General features: G+C 41.9%; 3 protein-coding genes and 3 non-coding genes across 7 annotated transcripts; 3 read left to right on the top strand and 3 right to left on the bottom strand.

Moving 5' to 3' along the window:
• Positions 1-1,575: 1,575 nt before the first annotated feature.
• Positions 1,576-5,678, bottom strand: si:dkey-109j17.5 (uncharacterized). The gene is made up of 5 exons (XM_063463945.1): positions 4,965-5,678; positions 4,416-4,673; positions 4,025-4,284; positions 3,328-3,931; positions 1,576-3,053 (listed from the first exon to the last, which is right to left on the bottom strand). The coding sequence occupies exons 1-5, from the start codon at positions 5,112-5,114 to the stop codon at positions 2,211-2,213; spliced, it is 2,115 nt and encodes a 704-aa protein (XP_063320015.1). The 5' UTR covers positions 5,115-5,678; the 3' UTR covers positions 1,576-2,210.
• Positions 5,679-6,495: 817 nt separating this feature from the next.
• Positions 6,496-8,695, bottom strand: ccdc115 (coiled-coil domain containing 115). 2 transcript variants are annotated; one of them, XM_063464850.1, is made up of 5 exons: positions 8,474-8,695; positions 8,074-8,177; positions 7,866-7,978; positions 7,609-7,788; positions 6,496-6,808 (listed from the first exon to the last, which is right to left on the bottom strand). In XM_063464850.1, exons 1-5 carry the CDS (start codon positions 8,591-8,593, stop codon positions 6,606-6,608), a joined length of 720 nt encoding a protein of 239 aa, XP_063320920.1. In that variant the 5' UTR covers positions 8,594-8,695; the 3' UTR covers positions 6,496-6,605. The 2 variants fall into 2 exon arrangements, with proteins under 2 accessions (XP_063320920.1, XP_063320919.1); XM_063464849.1 differs by having other exon boundaries at positions 7,609-7,791.
• Positions 8,696-9,053: 358 nt separating this feature from the next.
• On the bottom strand, positions 9,054-9,125 carry trnae-uuc (transfer RNA glutamic acid (anticodon UUC)). Its single transcript has one exon. It is a non-coding gene; the product is annotated as a tRNA-Glu (tRNA).
• A 428-nt stretch (positions 9,126-9,553) lies between these two features.
• trnah-gug (transfer RNA histidin (anticodon GUG)) lies at positions 9,554-9,625 on the top strand. Its single transcript has one exon. It is a non-coding gene; the product is annotated as a tRNA-His (tRNA).
• Positions 9,626-10,162: 537 nt separating this feature from the next.
• Positions 10,163-11,607, top strand: ebp (EBP cholestenol delta-isomerase). Its single transcript, XM_063464634.1, has 5 exons — positions 10,163-10,287; positions 10,442-10,742; positions 10,852-10,888; positions 10,967-11,097; positions 11,197-11,607. Exons 2-5 carry the CDS (start codon positions 10,445-10,447, stop codon positions 11,415-11,417), a joined length of 687 nt encoding a protein of 228 aa, XP_063320704.1. The 5' UTR covers positions 10,163-10,287; positions 10,442-10,444; the 3' UTR covers positions 11,418-11,607.
• Positions 11,608-14,344: 2,737 nt separating this feature from the next.
• Positions 14,345-14,417, top strand: trnaf-gaa (transfer RNA phenylalanine (anticodon GAA)). Its single transcript has one exon. It is a non-coding gene; the product is annotated as a tRNA-Phe (tRNA).
• The last annotated feature ends 197 nt before the right edge of the window (positions 14,418-14,614 follow it).

Below are 14,614 nucleotides of genomic sequence, written 5' to 3' on the forward strand. Positions count from 1 at the left end.
CCTGCAGCCCATTAGGCATTAGGAAGGCCAGCTAAAGGGCACCTCAAATAGGAGAGTATTTGGAGCAGAGCAGTACAAGCAAATGCAAACTCAGTGTGTAAAAGAGGGTTTGTCTCTATGCTATGAATAAGAGTGCAAGAGTGTGCAGTGGCCTAGTGTGCATGTGCCCGTGAACAATCAATCTATGAAATCACCCTGCATCAATATGGTGCTTTGCTGAGGCCATCATGCAGGGGAGAGGGAAGAATTTTTTTGTAAGGGTGTGTGCATTTTGTGTGTCTGTGTGCAGATGGAAAATGTCCTTCTGCACTGCAGATGTAATAACTTGAGGTATAAGGGCAAGGGAGGGAGTGAGGGGGCAGTTCAATTACAATTTCCTCCCCCTCCCCCGGTCTCACTGTCTGCCAAGTAATTCATTTCAGAGGCAATTACCAATAGGGCTGCATCCCAGCCCAGTCGTCTAACTCAAATGGATGAGCTGTCACAGCTGGGGAGGGGAGGGGGAGGTGGGTGCCTCAAGCTGCTCCACATATACTAACAAAGAACAACAATAACACACCCATGGAAAGCTGGGAAAACACACGCTTCAAAGATGAACACAGTGGCACGTCCACACAGATATCTAGTTCCATATCTAAATCCAGAGACATCCCAGGGTGATAATCATTAAGATCACAGCAATCTTTGATAATTATGATCTATGAGGGGGATCTCTTTGTATCGCCCACAGATTAGCACATTGATTTTCAAAAACAAAAACTGTTACACTAGGGTTTTTTTCTTTTTTTGCAGGTAATAATAATAAATAGATGTAAGCCTTGTGAGAGCACTATCAGGGATTCATCTTCAAACTGACTGATACTGTTGTTTATTGATCATAGCTCCTTAATTGAGGCACTGAAGCGCTTCATCCCTTTAATGTGGTATTATAGAACAAATAGCTGCATGCAGTCCTGCCATTTATTTCTCAGTTCCTTAGAAATAAGATTTTGTGAGGCTTGTTGCCTGTGAGAAGGGAAGAGGGAGGAGGGTGTAGGATGTGACTGCTGCCTGCCTGCTGACTCAAATTTAACTGTAATGGAATTATTGCAATTACCCAGCCTCCCTGCAGGCCTAGGCCCAGAGTAAGAAAGGAAAAAAAAGGCTAACATACACTACTTTTTCCCCTGTTTTCCTTCAAAGGGATGCTCTGCAAAATTATTTAAAAATATCTATGTGAAGTTCGACAAAGAAAAATCTTTGCCATGGCACAAACAGTCATTCCTTGCTAGTCTTCAGTGACAAACACAGGGTCAAACCCATTTCACTTCCTCAAAGGTCACATGAAATTGAAAAAGGGAGGGGGGGAGAAAAGTGCTGATAATAAAAATGAAATGAAATTCACCTCTCCTCTGAAGGATTGACAGAGGATGATATAAATAAGGGTCAAAATGATACATATGAAGCACAATCCATGTCTTCTTCAAAATAAATACAAAAAATTTTGGCTTACGAAAGACCCTCTGGAACAAATTAATTTCGTAAGTTGGGGTTCCACTGTATATAAAAAAGACAGCGTGTCACATGAGGACGTGCATTCACTGACATCTGTAAACTGCACACACCCGCAGCGTTAAAGTAAGTGAAACTAATTTATTATCATCTCCCAGTGATGAGGCACACATACACACACACACATAGTTAAAACAAAGATTGAACGGCGCATTAACATACTGTTGAGCAGTTGATGTCTTCCTTTAAAAATAGCATCGAAATAATGAATCACAACCTAAGGCTAAAAAAACATGAGTTGCTACAGTGTGCAAAACTTGACTAGCTGGTTATTGTTGGTTTGTCAGTGTTGACTGATGGATACATGAGAAAGAGGGAGATCTGTGGTTGTCTGGAGACCCTGATCAGGCAAAATAATGTCAAAGTAAATGCTTTAGTATTGATCTGCTTCCAGCAAACTCAGTCCACAGCATGTGGTACGATAGTCTGTAGGCTACGAGGGGAAGCAGACAGCCATCCACGCCCACTGTAGCTGGGAAAACCGATCTTGAGGATTAAAATGAGTTGCAGCTCTGAAATTCTTCTTGGTGATTCATTCTATCTGATATGAAATCGTGTGCAGTATGAGGATTATGTTATCGTGCTAGCTCAGTTTCCTTAGAAGGGTATAGAGGTTAGAATCCAAGAAGTTACTTTACTGCAAGTGTAAAGAAAGAGCTCTAAGTCCATAATAATCTGTAGTTGGCTTTGAGGTAGATGAGCGTCTCCAGGTTCTTTGGTAAGACACAGCCTCTCTCTGGCAGCAGAAAGCGTCCAGCTGTAGTGAAAATGCTCTCCACCACAGTACCACAAACAGGTATGGTAAAAGCTCTCTTGGCCACCTGGGCAAGCAGAGGGAAGTCAATAGCTTTACGTCGCCAGTAGTGCAAAGCCTCCTCGTCTGTGGGTTCCTCACGTAGGTAGATAGCCAATTCCTGTTCTAGGCTCTTGGCCTGTGTTGTAGGCCTCTGCTTGATGAAAGAGAACAACTTGCAGGGCCGAGAAAGTGAGGAGATCGGTGATGGAGCTGGGGCAGGAGGAGTGTGGGACTGTGGATGAAGGTCTGTGTTGAGATTTACGGGGCTGGAGGCTGTGGAGTGTTTGGATACCTCTTCTATGATAACTTGTCTGTGCCAGTCAGGGTTACTGCTCCAAGTAAGTTTGAACTGGGGGTCCAGGGTGGTGGCAGTGATGTAGAGTGGGTTCTCCAGGATAGGCGCAAGAAGACGCTCTACAGCCTGGCTAAGGCTCACAACCAGGGAGGGGCAGTGGGGGGTGGACGTCTCGGAGAGATGCTTGCGGAGGCCGAGAACACAAGGCAGAGCGAGACTGATAGACACATGTCTGTCTGTCTGTGCGTCTGCTTGTCTGTCTCCGTGCACCATATCCCAGGCCTCAGTGAAGGGCTCCAGAGTGTCCGTGAACTCCCTCAGCAGGGTTCTCTCTGTACCACCCAGCCCCAGTTCCCCTGGACCACTCATCTCCTCCAGGAAATCCACAGAGTCCAGCAGCCGCCGAAGGACCTTTATCAAAGCAGACAAATACATAAAAGTTATTAACGATGTCAACCTATACTGTGGATTTAATTCTTTTAGAAAGTGAAATCTCAGTGTCATAATGTAAACCTTGAATTAATGGTATTATGCATTTATTTTGCTAGCCACACTTTATTTGTGCACCTTCTACTTAACATACTGCTCATGTTAAATGTTTGAAGCTGATGCAATCTGTTTATTTGGTGACATTACTGATGACAAGAAATTCAGTATAATATGTCACACCCTAACTTTAACTTGCCTTAAGCTGAGCAGCCCAGTCTTGTGCTGCCTCTGGGAAATTTCCTTGTCCCCCCATCATCAACCCTGGACCATCGAACACTTGGCTGAGCTTCTCAGGTGGGACGGCAGAGGTAATGTAGTTGTAGAAACAGGCTGCCTTTGCTAGTGTGGACGAGAGCTGTGGACAGGAGCGCAGCCCTTCCCTGACACACTGTTCAAGAGAGCGAGAGAAACAGTCCACCCGAGAAACGCCCAAACCCTGCTCCCATGTGTATTCCCATTCTCCTTCTTCTCCAGCGTCGCCGTGGCCATTCCTGATCCCTTGCTCCACATCGTTACTACTGTCCACCTCTTCTTCATCATTTCCATCTTGGTCGTTACCGAGAGGAGGTGAAAGCAGAAAACCGGGAAGGCAGCATGGCTTTCCGCTTGTTCTCGTCGGCAGGAGAGGGTCTGCCACAACACGAAATGCTCTGCCTGACACGCCATGAGAGTGACATACTTCATCAAATTCGGAAAGTATGCGATTCCCAGAGCTGCCACCAGTCAGTGGAAGGCACGCCAGGAGAGCTGACCGCATTTGCCACTCAGATGTAAGAAAATGGCAGGTGACACCAAGATACCTATAGAGAAAGAGAGAGAGAAGTGGAGTCTTCAGTAAAGGGATTCAAACCAAGTTTCCATTTTGTAGTTTCTGGCTTGTTTTACCTCCTTACCCTGAAGTGGCTCCAGATAATCCTCTCCAGAGATCCAGGCTGAGGCTAAGGGCGTGTGCTGAGGCCAAGGCCTGACGGGTGGCCAGCTGGGCCTGGTAGGCGTAGGCTGGAAGAAGTTGGCTTTGGATGTAATGCTGGGGCTCAGGGGTGTAACGTGGCTCCAGGAGCTGAAGCAACTCTCTGAAGCCTTGATTTTCCACTATGGACACTGGCTGGAGATCACGCACAATCATCTTAGCTATAGCCTCAGAAATCAGAACCTGTAGTTTAAAAAGAAACACCACAAATTACACTTTTTTAAAATAGCTAATGATTTTACTGCAATGTCTCAATAAATCATCTGTTACATTTGCAACATTGCAAGCTCCAGCGCTAACGGGCTACAACACACCTGACGTGGATCATGTCTGTCAAATTTGGTCACCCCTCCTCCAGAGCCTCCTCCTACTCCTCCCTCAAGAGTTCCCATTCCTCCAACAACTCCACTTGCTACTCCTCCACCTCCTCCTCCCACTCCAGCACTAATAGGGAGTGTGTAGCGGGTATTCCCTCCATTGGCGTTGAAACTGTGCAGGGAAGCAGAGGAGTAGCCCTCTCTCTTCATATCCTTCCTTTTGACAAAGTCATCATACATAGCCTGGTGCTTACGCTGAATGGAGAGAGACAGAGGAGCATGAGGTTATTATACTTAGTTCACTTCTATACCTCTACACAGCATGCTGAGTACATTTCTGCGTGAGATGATAAGGTATAGGTAACCCATCCCTCCCCTCCACTCTGTTTCCCCTTGCAGAGAAGCAACAGACTGTCTGTACAGTCAGATTTTTACAGCTAATCCTCCAGAGATGTCGTAGAGCCAGCTGCTTCTGCTGATCCTGACAAGAACAAGATGAGCCAGATGTTAACAGCCACATGTAAAATTTTATTCGGAAACCATTACCTTAAGGTGCGTTACGAAGTTGGACGTGACGCTCCGTTTCGCCTGGATCCTGGTGCCACAAGCCTTACAGTTGGACTCGATTTTTCCATTTTCCCCTTCGAACACAATGTTAAAGTAATCCAGAATAGAGACCTTGGAAACTGACGCCATTGGAGCAGACAGTTCCTCCGCTCCGGAGTGAAATCAACTTGCAATCAAGGGCAATCTGAGTCCGAGGTATCAATCTCACCTCGCCTCTGATCATGAGCGCAGGCCTGAGTGTTTACTTCTCAACCCCTTATCACACATCACAAATGTTGCTCCCAGTTGCGCAGACAAAAGAAAAATTGTATTTCGAGCAGGAGTTGCGTCGCTCGCACGTCCAAAATCGGCCACGATCAGGCTGCACAGTCTGCTGCGGATGTCTGGACACATCAATAATAACACTGAGGCCACATCCGTTGTTTCTGCGCTCCCATCCGTCGTTCGGACGCAAAGCGCTGCGTTTCACGGAGGCATATAGGGAGTATTATAATTGGACCAGGAAGTACACACAATAAACGGGACTTTCGGTTGCCATTTCGGTAGTTCCCGGTAATGCTCGGCTGTCCCCAGTGAAACTGCTGGCATCGGAGGGTGGTGGCGCTCGGTCAAATGTTTTCAATTATGCTCATGTCGGTATGATAACAGCCAGAGTTTCTCAGCATCATTCCCAAAAAATTTTAAATTAGGTCTGCATCTCTGGTTTGTTAATAATATAAATAGAAAACATATAAATAGAAAACACTCATTATTGACTTGCACATAGCATTGTGTCGTGTTTTACGATATGAAACATGATGGGTGTGAAAATTCTGAGCGCATTTTAATGACAACTAAATCACTGTGACTTTTACTTTCCATAATATTTAGTAAACACAACAAAACACATCTTTCAGCTTTTCGTGTATTTTTAAACGGGGTTTTGCGGAGACATGGGATGTAAATGTGTCTGTCTCTAAAGCAGTTTTGGTTGACTTGTTGTTAGGCTATAAATACAAGACGTAATAGTCAACACAAAGAGGTTCAGACATTCTTAATAGTGCATGATTGAGGTATATTTTTTAATTTAATGTGATTTCGTTTTCAAAAATTGTTGGTTCATTTGTATATTTTATGTATATAATTACTCAATATATTTTTAAATTTTAGTATTCAGCATTTTTGGGCTCCATAAGCAATACGTCTGGAAAGAAAATGCAGAGAATATACTATTTCTAAGCTATTTCATCAAAATGAAAACAACATCTATGAAACATTTCCACAAGCTGCCAAACCTGTAGTTTTTTTTAATTAATGGATTGTATTTGATAAAATAAAGAAGTTAAACTTTTATTAACAATTAATAAAGTAATTAGTTACAGCACAGGCAGCCTTATGTCAAAGGACTGCTTGCCATTTATTGAAAACATTTAAACAGGTTCTGTTAACATTTTATGATTTCACAACACATGTAATAAGACCATTTTCACAAACACATCCATCTCAATTAAAAGGAAAAAAAAGAGATCAAATAAATAAATTACCAATGATTTCCACAGAAAGAGCTTGAACTGCTGGGATCTGCTCTTCCAGCTCCACCAGGAAGATCTCTTTTTAGTTAACGAGCCCCTGAAGCATAATCTACTGACTGTCCTTGGCTGAAAGCTGTTTTTCAGCCTCCTCCTGCTTTGACTCAGCAGAAGTATTATGTCTGCTACCTTGTCCAGCTGAGTTGCTGAGCCTTTCCCCTGGAGTGTGCTTGTTTTGCAAGCTGTGTTTCAGCTCCTGTCTGGCGCTCAAAACTGCAGTCTGGAGTGCTGCGATCTCAGCAGACAGTTCTATTACTGTAATGACAGAAAACAACAATTAAATTGGTGAGTGGTGGAGCAGCAGAACAGTAGGAGCCTACCTTCAAGAAATATCTTTGCCCATATCCAAATTTACTTATGCATACAACAGAAGCTGTAGCCATCGTGCTGTGAGTATACACAGGACTCTGGAAACCTCTATTCATATCTAACAACCTGCACAAAGCAAACCTTGATTCATATGCATATGAGTTAAGGTTTGCATATCTAGAGCCTTGCATTACATGGTAATAGACACAATAATAAAAAATGCATTTTATGTGCTGCAGATTATATTGCACGTGTTCTCTTTATGTTTTTCAGTTTTCCTGTGTTTTATTTCTCTGTAGCATTTTTTTCCTAACTAAAAGCTATACATGCATATCGTCAGTTTTGTAGATTTGTTTATTTTTTGTGTTTGTGGTTGCAATCTCTCTAGCTGCATTGTTTTGAGATTGCAATATTGTCACATATGAATCAAATTCAAAGACTGGTTCATCTGATATATGTCCAGAAGTAGTCACATGTTAAGCCTTGATCATACTGCACATTGTTCCTGTTATACTTCTGTGAAGTCAACCAGCTGGGACACATGTGTAGTTACTGCATTATAAGATAATTTCTCTGCATTCGCACGGACCCTCGCGCTCACCATCTGATCATGAAATTTCCATCTCAGATGACAGCAGACCCTAGCTTATTTGCAGACATTGAAAGTATAATCTCATCCATAGTTGAGGCAGAGTAGGTTTCACCTGAAACCATAACACTAAGATGTCCTTGGGCATGTAACATACCTTGCTTGAAAGATGATTGTGCATGTTTTAGAGACTGTGGCACCAAAACGCCAAACCACTTCAGTGGGTCTTGCTGAGGATTCTGGTCACGTTTTCCAGCTGGAGCTTTCTCGCTACTTGTGCTCTTGCTTTCCTCTTTTTCTGCGATCTCTCTTTTTGGTCTGTTTCTTCTCCTGACACCTTCTAAATCAAATACTGTCATCAATAACAGAGTTAATAGTAGACATCAACGACACACACCTTTAATACTGCATCACCTTCTTCTTGAGGTCCTATATCCTCTATAGCTCTCTGATCTTTTCCAGACTCTTTACTACACGTTTGTGTACATCTTTCAGTGGTGAATACCACCTCACCATTGTCCAGTGTCCTGTTACATACAAATATAAGTTTTAAAAAAGCCTTTTAAACAAATTAAGTGAACAACAGACTTTTCATTTTTCATAAAAATTACTGATTCCTCACCTAGTTTGAACACAGACTAGTGGCTCAATCTCACTCGCATACTGAAGCGCAGAGACTTGTTTGTTTCCCATCGTATATCGTGCCTTGCTCATAGAAAACCACCCCTGAGGGGAAAATGGTAATGTCAAAAAAAGAGCATTTTTATTACAAACCTTTTTTGCGTAAATTTATTTTGAAAATCCTTATATGGCTTTTTATGGAATTTAAACACAGTCAACATAGCCCTAAAGTCTGTTAATATACCACACTAAGATATTTCCCATTATATAACACCTACAGCCCAAAATGCCATATACATTTTGATTTATTTTCTATATATTTACCTACACATTCTTAGGGAGCAAAAATTGAACTTAAGTGTCTGATGTTGGCTATTTATCAACAAGGACACTACAGGTACCTGCTCTATGAGAGAGTTGAAAGTGGCTCGCTTCTCCTCCAGTAACTCCAGCTGCTCCATGAAACGAAGCAGCTTTTCGTCCAGTAACAAAGAAAATTCCTCTGATTCTGACACACCCATACCCACTCTCTGCGCCAATTTAAGTCTCCTTCGCAGGTAGTCTTTACCGCTATTTTGATGTACAACGTTTGAGTAAACCGAACAGAATCTGTTGAGTGCTTCCGTGTACCGTCATGTGACACGTAACCACGTGGTATACACCACGTGTTCATATATCAAACATACAGAAAATACTAATACCAAACATATCGCTAATACACTTGTGAAGTGTGACTTTGAATCATTTATGAGTCCTGGAATCCTATGTACTGTTATGGAAATGGACCCGAAGAAACGCTGTACGAAAGCAATAATATTGAGATATTGTTAAGATTACCCTTCCCATAAATTTTTGTTGCTGTTTTACAGTCAGTGACTTTCTAAGTCACTAAGTAAATTACCGAATCTCATTAAAGTATGAATACAAAACATTTTGCTCCAAATTTGATAAAACCATAAACCCAAAATAAAAAAACGCAAGTTCCCATACCGGGAGTCGAACCCGGGCCGCCTGGGTGAAAACCAGGAATCCTAACCGCTAGACCATATGGGAGCGATAATGGCCGAGACTACATCTCTATAGATGAAGGATATATGTATGAAACTGTGACTTATTTGTACATATATTTAGCATTTAAGTGATTTAATTTAATATTTAATATTTAATATTTACTACTGTTCCTCCTTTTTGTAGCTTTGACAGGTACTATCTGAAGAACTGATAAAAAATAGCTTAAAAAAAACTTTAGCTAAGATGAAAACGACTCTAAGTATTAAAAAAGAAACTATTTATGCAGGACTCACATTAGAATATTAATTAATTAAACTATTTTTTAACGGAAAGCAGATCCGCACACGGTCACCACGTCACTTTAAACAACAGTCGTCTGCCGCGAGACGTCAAACCACTGTTCGATGACGCAGCTCACACAGTTACATATACGCTTCTGCTTCACTGTTGAGCATGTCTCCCAGTAGCGCGCCGTGATCGTATAGTGGTTAGTACTCTGCGTTGTGGCCGCAGCAACCCCGGTTCGAATCCGGGTCACGGCAGGGATAAATCCCTGGCACGGCTTGGGACGACTCTTTTTCTTACTATGCCGTGCCAGGGCAAATTTTGTTTTGTATACTTTAAAGTAAAAATGTAAGGTTTTTAGGGTAATTACAAGTCTTTTCCTTTAACTGATTTAGACCAAATGATCATCGGAAATCACATGAGTACACTCCACGTTAGGTTTGTATATTTAAGAGGGTTTTACTTCAGCTACATTTTGCTTCTCGTCATTTTCAGTCCATGCGAGTGAAAGGTTAACTGTAAATATTTCCTTACTAAATCATTATCAGGTGGAGCATCTTCAGATTGAAGGCCATTTTCTACCCTTTATCAGTCGCTAAAATATTTTATGACTTTCGCCTTGAAAAAGAGGGCTGATTCCTTTGCAGTGAGCGACACATGTTCATTGGTAGATGTCATAGACAACGTCCATGTTCCGAGAGGAAGAGCCAATCGGTGAGCCAGTAGATCTCATGTGCAATAGCTCTATGCTTAAAGATGTTTGATTGGCTGTTGTGATCCCCAGGTAACGGCCCCCAGGCACGGAGTTCCTCGTTTGAGTTTATGTGCACGGGTATGTTAGATAGCAGTCAATCTTTGACCTGCTGTGTATTAAATCAATTTACCTGTGGAGCTGAAAACCCATTTGGTTGCACCTACGGTAAGGATAAAAGCACACTGATGAGCTTCTCACATAAAACGTTACACTTTTTAACTGCGTGAATTAACTAGAACAGGATGCAATATAATGCAATACAGACAATGTTTAACTCTACACTTTTAAGTCTAGTGCTGATGTTTCTGTATTCAAACAGATAATGGACTCCTCTAAAGCATCTCATCACCCTTACTGGCCACGGGACCTTTCAATTCCCAACTACGTGGCCAACGATCGATCGATGTCAGAGATTCTGGTGTTTCTGTTTTCTGTGTCTGGGCTGTTTATGCTGGTGACCTGGCTGATCACCGGCCAGGCCACCAGCAGGCTGGGCGCATGGAGGCGCCTGGCTGTGTGCTGGTTTGCTGTTTGTGGCTTCATCCATTGTGTAATCGAGGGCTGGTTCTCGCTATATTATGATATAATTCCAGGAGATCAGCGCTTTCTGTCACAGCTATGTGAGTACTAACGGAGAACATGTGTTTAGAAAAATGCATAACCTACCTGTTGTGTGTGTGTGTGTGTGTGTAAAATCTGGTCAATGTGTTTTATGTTTTTCTCTCACAGGGAAAGAGTACTGCAAGGGAGACAGTCGATATGCAATGTAAGTTCATTTCTGCTCTCAATTTTGTGCATAAAAATGATTAAAAAAAGTTGCGATTGATGTTTCTTTTCTCTCTAGTGCTGATAACTTTACTGTTTGTATGGAGACTGTGACTGCTTGGTTGTGGGGGCCATTCAGTTTTTGGGCTGTTTATGCCTTTTTAACCAATAAGCCCTACAGATTTCTCCTGCAGCTCATCATTTCAGTAGGTAAGACAGTACAGAAGCTATCTTCATGTCAACCTCAGAAGGAAATAAATTGTTGCTTAATCGTAGCTTTATTTTGTCTTCTCACGTAACCTGACTCAGGCCAGGCATATGGAGCGGTACTCTACTTCTTCACAGAGCACAGAGATGGCTATGCCCACAGCGAGCTGGGACATCCAATCTACTTCTGGTTCTACTTTGTGTTTATGAATACCCTGTGGATCGTCATACCGCTGGCGCTTATTTTGGATGCATGGAAACATCTGTCAGCAGCCCAGAGGCAAACGGACAGCACAAAGTCGCAGAAGAATAAGAAGAACTGAGTGTGTGCGCGCGCGTGTGTGTGTGTGTAGGGGGGGGGCATTTAATACTGCAACATTACATCTCTGTCATTATGAGACTTTATCAATATGAATGTCAGCAAAGTAATAGTTTCTTGATTTTTCTCTTTTTTTTTTACTTGGCAACTTCTTTTCTGAGAAGAGCAAAATAAACCACATGTGACCACTTTCATTTTTCTCTGTATTTTTTCTAATTTTTATGATCAGACTGAACATTTCCTTACGATGCAGATGAAGATAGATTTATCACCCCTCCTGTTAAAACACAGCTTTTACAAACACATTTTATTTTGGATTACATTATTACATAATTTTGCTTTTCGCACAGAAACAAAATGATTCAAGGAAGCTATATTGTTATTTGCATCACATGTTTACATGAGGTGGAACGAAACACTGTCCCGGAGTGAAAAGAAACAGAATAACGAAGAAGCTCAGTCCAAGAGTCAGTAATTTATCAACAAGTGTCTGGGGGATCATTGTGTTGAAAGCAGATGAGAAGAGCATATGGATGTAAGAATTCTTCTGCTCCAGGTGGGTGAGGGTGGTGTGAACCACAGAAGAAGAAGAGATTTCACATGAACCAAAAATTACCAGTATGAAAATTATTAGCCTGCTCTGATGCTAACAGTGAACTGTGTATTCTTTTTGCTGGAGTCATTTCTTGTAGCCATCCCAACCTCCTTCATATTTGATCGATTTGCAGTAGAATTCAAATCAGGGCTTTGTGCAGGCCAGGCACTTATCTTCAACTTGGACTTCTGGAAGTAGTTCTTCCAGGGGTAGACCGGGAGCAATGTATGTTGTGGGTCATTGCTGTGTTGGAAGACAAAGTGATATCCCAGACCCAGTTTTCTGACTACTTGAGGTTTTCTTTTGAAATCTTCACATATCCTTCTTTCTTCATGATTCCTTTCAACTTGATGAAATTCCAGGTTCCAGACCACTAAAGTCCACTAAAGCATCCCACTTCAATCACAACAATACTCCCACCACCATGTTTCACTGTGGACATCATGTACTTTGGGTTGTAAGCCTCTCCCTTCTTCAAACAGAGCTCTGTGTCAAAGTGATTTGTCTCCTCTAATAAAAAGGATGTGCTTCCAATCTTTCTCCAGGTTGTCCTGAGCATTCTTCAGTCTCTTCAGCAGAAGTGAAGGTGGCAACCGCATAGTGGATTCCTGTTCAGGGCTATATTAATTGTGTTCTTTGAGACTAAAATTCCCAGTTTGGCTAAGTCATTCACGAGTATCTTGTCAGTTTTTCTGGGATCTTTAGAAACATCTCTCACTAGTTTTCTTTCCAGAGTCATTGAAATCTTCAGTTTCATACCTCTCCCGGCCTTGTGTGTGGACCTCTTTCAATTTCTTGATGATATTAACAGAGGTGATTATCAAATAAATATCAAGAATATTGACAAGAATATTACAGAGTAGAAAAGAGCGTGTGCAAAAGGGTGTAACTATTGCAGTGTTTACAGTGTATTAGATGGAGGAGTTGTACAGGGAGATGGCCACGGGCAGGAATGATTTCCTGTGTGGTTCAGTGGTGCTTTTTGGTAATCTCAGTCTCTCACTGAACGTGCTCCTGTTACTAGCCAGCACGTCATGGACTGCTTGGGAGGTATCCAGCATTGTCTTTATCTTGGAGAACATCCATCTCTCAGACACCACCCTAAGGGAGTCCAGCTCCATCCACACAACATTACTGGCCTTGCGGATCAGTTTATTTAGTGTGTTGGCGCCTGCGACCCTCAACCTACTGCCCCAGCACTTGGAAACGCAGTGAACACTTTATATATACATCTCCTGCTTTGTAAGCATCAACGATTGCTTTTCTCAAATTTAAACTGATGCTTTCTCAAGTGACAGCTCAAAACCTTGCTTAAGTTTTTATAACGTATGTAAACTGGAAGATAACCCTCAGTTTTAACTTGATTTTACAAGCTTTGACGTTAACAAAGTTAAAGCATATCATTGCTCAGCAGTGGTTTGGGCTATGACTCGAAGGGAAAAAAGGTTGATCCCAGTAATTCTTTTCCCTGAAATAATTATCTTTCTTAATGCAATTAGTATGTTTAGAAATGCTATTGTGGAGGTAAACACAGACGACACGAGAGCTCTCGATTCTAACTCCTGGTTTATTCCTCATCACAACAGAACTGACTACTTTTCGCTCCAAAACACAGCAACAGACTTTCTGTACACTGGGTGTGAGTGGAGCTCTCTAGTGGTCCACCACACAACGTTGTCCTTAAAAAATCACTTGGGAAGATTTTGACGAAAACTTTAAATTTCTAATAATTTTTTCACATGGAATTGACTGTATTATTTTTTTGTCACGTGTCCAACATTATAGACTTTAGTGGATTACACCATTTCCAGCTCATAATAAACATTTGGGGGTAGCAGCAGCACAATTTTTCTGGGTACAGTAAATGTCCACGTTAGCTCATTGATACGTTTTCTGTCATTTCTTGTTACTAACTGTAAAATATTACGCTTACAGAGTGCTGGTGATTTTTTCTGCTGAAACATGTTTGTGGGGGTGAATCTCTCTTAGGTTATGCATGTTTGAACCATTTGTTGCAAAACTGACTTCACATGTGACTGCAGCGATTTACTTATTTAAAGGCATTCGCCCTTGAACTCGGGAGATAATTGAAACCAAGCTGAAGTAAGTCCACGTTTTACTTAACGAGAATGCATAGTGCAGGTTTAAGTATATTCACGTGGGTGAAACGGAACCATACAACTGAGGGACTAAATCACGTCACGTATTAAACTCGACGAGTTAAGACAGGCTAAGCTCTTCTCAAAGTAATCACATATCGTAAATGAAAACATCTCTTTTTTGCCTTGTAGCCAATTTACAAGTTTGTAGACCCTGATAACCCCTCGTTACAGTGTGCCGAAATAGCTCAGTTGGGAGAGCGTTAGACTGAAGATCTAAAGGTCCCTGGTTCGATCCCGGGTTTCGGCATTTTGATGCAACAGTCTATTTGGGTGTGTCGGCTTTCCACCCGGCGGGGGAGTAAAATGTACATGAACGTTTTACTGTCTTAACTCTTCACACACCGTTTGTGTCAAATGTGACCCAATTTTACATTTGACAGCAGTAGAAATACCTTAAATGTGAATCTATTAGCCTGAAATGTGCTGCAAACTGTGTACAGGCTG

Source organism: Pelmatolapia mariae, linkage group LG20, assembly GCF_036321145.2.
Source record: "Pelmatolapia mariae isolate MD_Pm_ZW linkage group LG20, Pm_UMD_F_2, whole genome shotgun sequence".
Classification (NCBI taxonomy): Eukaryota; Metazoa; Chordata; class Actinopteri; order Cichliformes; family Cichlidae; genus Pelmatolapia; species Pelmatolapia mariae.

What these genes read in the sequence shown, in the direction of transcription:
- ccdc115 (XM_063464849.1), bottom strand. Translation starts at nt 8,593, where the DNA reads ATGGGTGTGTCAGAATCAGAGGAATTTTCTTTGTTACTGGACGAAAAG. An exon ending in TCAACTCTCTCATAGAGCAG is followed by an intron (nt 8,178 to 8,473) that starts GTACCTGTAGTG and finishes TTTTCCCCTCAG; the next exon opens with GGGTGGTTTTCTATGAGCAA. An exon ending in TATAGGACCTCAAGAAGAAG is followed by an intron (nt 7,792 to 7,865) that starts GTGATGCAGTAT and finishes TATTTGATTTAG; the next exon opens with AAGGTGTCAGGAGAAGAAAC.
- ebp (XM_063464634.1), top strand. Translation starts at nt 10,445, where the DNA reads ATGGACTCCTCTAAAGCATCTCATCACCCTTACTGGCCACGGGACCTT. An exon ending in GCGCTTTCTGTCACAGCTAT is followed by an intron (nt 10,743 to 10,851) that starts GTGAGTACTAAC and finishes TTTCTCTCACAG; the next exon opens with GGAAAGAGTACTGCAAGGGA. An exon ending in GGAGACAGTCGATATGCAAT is followed by an intron (nt 10,889 to 10,966) that starts GTAAGTTCATTT and finishes TTTTCTCTCTAG; the next exon opens with TGCTGATAACTTTACTGTTT.
- si:dkey-109j17.5 (XM_063463945.1), bottom strand. Translation starts at nt 5,114, where the DNA reads ATGGCGTCAGTTTCCAAGGTCTCTATTCTGGATTACTTTAACATTGTG. An exon ending in TTATCTGGAGCCACTTCAGG is followed by an intron (nt 3,932 to 4,024) that starts GTAAGGAGGTAA and finishes CTTTCTCTATAG; the next exon opens with GTATCTTGGTGTCACCTGCC. An exon ending in ACTGGGCTGCTCAGCTTAAG is followed by an intron (nt 3,054 to 3,327) that starts GCAAGTTAAAGT and finishes GCTTTGATAAAG; the next exon opens with GTCCTTCGGCGGCTGCTGGA.